This window comes from Mesitornis unicolor, unplaced genomic scaffold, assembly GCF_000695765.1.
Source record: "Mesitornis unicolor isolate BGI_N332 unplaced genomic scaffold, ASM69576v1 C13577668, whole genome shotgun sequence".
NCBI lineage: Eukaryota > Metazoa > Chordata > Aves > Mesitornithiformes > Mesitornithidae > Mesitornis > Mesitornis unicolor.
In genome coordinates, this window is record NW_010223186.1 from 2,309 (window position 1) to 4,695 (window position 2,387).

At 33.6% G+C, this 2,387-nt stretch overlaps 1 protein-coding gene across 1 annotated transcript; it reads right to left on the bottom strand.

The window, feature by feature from the left end:
• Positions 1 to 202: 202 nt before the first annotated feature.
• On the bottom strand, positions 203 to 1,991 carry LOC104547544 (ankyrin repeat and SOCS box protein 5-like). The gene is made up of 2 exons (XM_010193286.1): positions 1,781 to 1,991; positions 203 to 819 (listed from the first exon to the last, which is right to left on the bottom strand). Exons 1-2 carry the CDS (start codon positions 1,989 to 1,991, stop codon positions 692 to 694), a joined length of 339 nt encoding a protein of 112 aa, XP_010191588.1. The 3' UTR covers positions 203 to 691.
• Between the last annotated feature and the right edge of the window lie 396 nt (positions 1,992 to 2,387).

Genomic DNA, 2,387 nt, shown 5'->3' on the forward strand with positions numbered 1-2,387 from the left:
ATTAAGGCTTTTTAGCAATATTTCTCCGGGATTTTTAGAATTACTAATTGTACTAATATACAGAGAATCTATAAACTGTGTTTGGCTAAAAAATTGGCATTACGTTCACAGCTGCATAATTCCATTTCACAGCACAGGCAGTGAGAAAGAATAAAGGAAGTTTCTTACTGATAAGTAGTCTATATAAAGAAAAAGAAGAAAAATTGACATATATTTGTTTTATTGTTATCAGTGTATATAGTGCGCCTATTACCAAGTCTTTTTAGGTACACAAACAATAGAAATTTAAAAACACATAAAATAATGACTCCAAATGGACAAACTTAACAAATAATAATGAAGAAACCTCTTTGTGGTTCAGGTGTGTCAAACAGATTTTAAAAGTATAAATACGATTAAAATTAACAGCACTAAAGCTAGTTAGTAAGTGTTAAGCTAAAGGTATACAATCATTTCCCAGAGCATCAGCACACTTACTCTATTCAGCGTTATTAGCACCTTGGTACCAGCTGCTGAATGGCTCCCAATTTTTATTATTAGATACCAACACCAGGTGTCAAAGTTATAGATATTTTTTTAAGTAATATGCAAAGGCTTTTTACCCGCCCAGCAGTTCTTTAGATTAAACTTACAATAAACAGAATGAAGAAAAAGTACTTGTTATTCAAGTTTCTGCAGGTTAATTACTATGTTATCTATACTGTAAGAAATTCTTCAATATCGTTGGCAACTGGAGTTGTGGGACAAGATGCAGTCTAGCTCTTCCTATGTAATTTCGGATACGTAGTCGGCAGAGCTGACAAAGAGAAGATGGTGTGGCTGCAAACAAAACATAAAGGAGTTTAATTACACAACTATACAGGCCAGTACTTTGTTTTACACCAGTCTTACACGATAATGAGACTTCTGGGAAAAATAAAAGTTCACATTTTGCAAATGCCAATTCTTTTGTTGTTGTTTTTTGACAACTTTGCTGTGGCTTTTAAATTCCTATTAACCTTGGAAATTCTGTGATAACCAACTGTTTTTAGAGGGTTTTTTTTAAACACCATTCAGACTACAGAGATGTTTTCTGGAGCAACATGGTAATCAGTGCTACTTATCAGTTCGCTTCTAAAGAGATGCCCACAGTTATTGCAACAGTTTCTCTGCTTATTTCCCACCTTTGTCCTGTGACTTATTTTTACACTGCACATAGGTCAGTCTGAACAAATCAAGTTCCCTTTGGGATATTCTCTAAGGCAACAGACCTCGAAATGATTTAAGGGACTCTTAAGTGTTGACTCTATTTCTCAGGTATTTGTAATTCAGTAAAGAAAATTTGGAAAATGAAACTTATTATACTTCTTGCCTACAATCAAAATAAAGTCCTTTATATGCACTTAAAATATACTTTAAAAATATTGGCACAGCTAAATATATTTTTAATCTGAAACTGAAATATTCTATTTCTTTTTAACAAGATTTAGATCAGTCAATAAAAAGGTAGCTTTAATGCCTAATAGTGTAAACACTCAAGAAACAGAAGATGATACTTTTTCAGCCTGTATCAATTCTGATGCTGCTTGGTCAACAGCCTCTGGCCTGAGACTAAATATTACTGGGTATTTTTATAGTTAGAAAGGAATTTACCTGAATGTTAATATACTCATTTCCTAAAGCACAATGTTAACTTCTGTATCATTGGGTTGCTTGGGCTGTTGGGTTTCTTCTGGGGGGTGGTTTGTTTCTTGTTTAAGAATACAAGCTATAGTTGCAAAAACACATATGTAAAACTTACCTTCATGGAGGAGCAGCAGTCTCTCCACTAAACTGCTTGGAGCAGCTAAATCAACAGGCCTCTCAAAATCTGTATTTTTGGCATTTATGTCTGCCCCAAATTCAAGGAGTAAGTTTACAATCTCTGTACTAGAATGCTGGGCAGCAGCATGGAGTGGAGTTTCCAAATGCTTTCCTTTCTGCACATTGGCACCTGGTGTGTAGATGCACATAAAGGGATGCAAGAAGAGATTAATTAAAATTGTTATTGAGTAAAGAGATGTTATAAAACAAACAAAAAACCGTCCTAGAATGCCACAGTGAATTTAGCCACTCTATTAACTTTATTGCATAGCACTATAGCTAATCATTAGTGGTATTTTTTGAACCTGTACACTTATCCTAGGTTTTATTACCTAAGCACAACTAAATTTTAAAGGAAAATACCTTATAAAAGGAAGGAAAACAAAAATCAAATTAGGTCATATGAGCACCATTGTTGCCCTAATTATAAAAACGTACATTTTTGTACATACTTAAGAGAATTTGCATTACATAAAAATATAATTTCCTTATTTAAGTCTTTAAAAAGACTCACTGAACTGAATCACACACACAGAATCACACAG

Coding starts and splice junctions, on each gene's coding strand:
- LOC104547544 (XM_010193286.1), bottom strand. CDS start 1,991: ATGTGCATCTACACACCAGGTGCCAATGTGCAGAAAGGAAAGCATTTG. Junction 820..1,780: donor ACTGCTGCTCCTCCATGAAG/GTAAGTTTTACA, acceptor TTTTGTTTGCAG/CCACACCATCTTCTCTTTGT.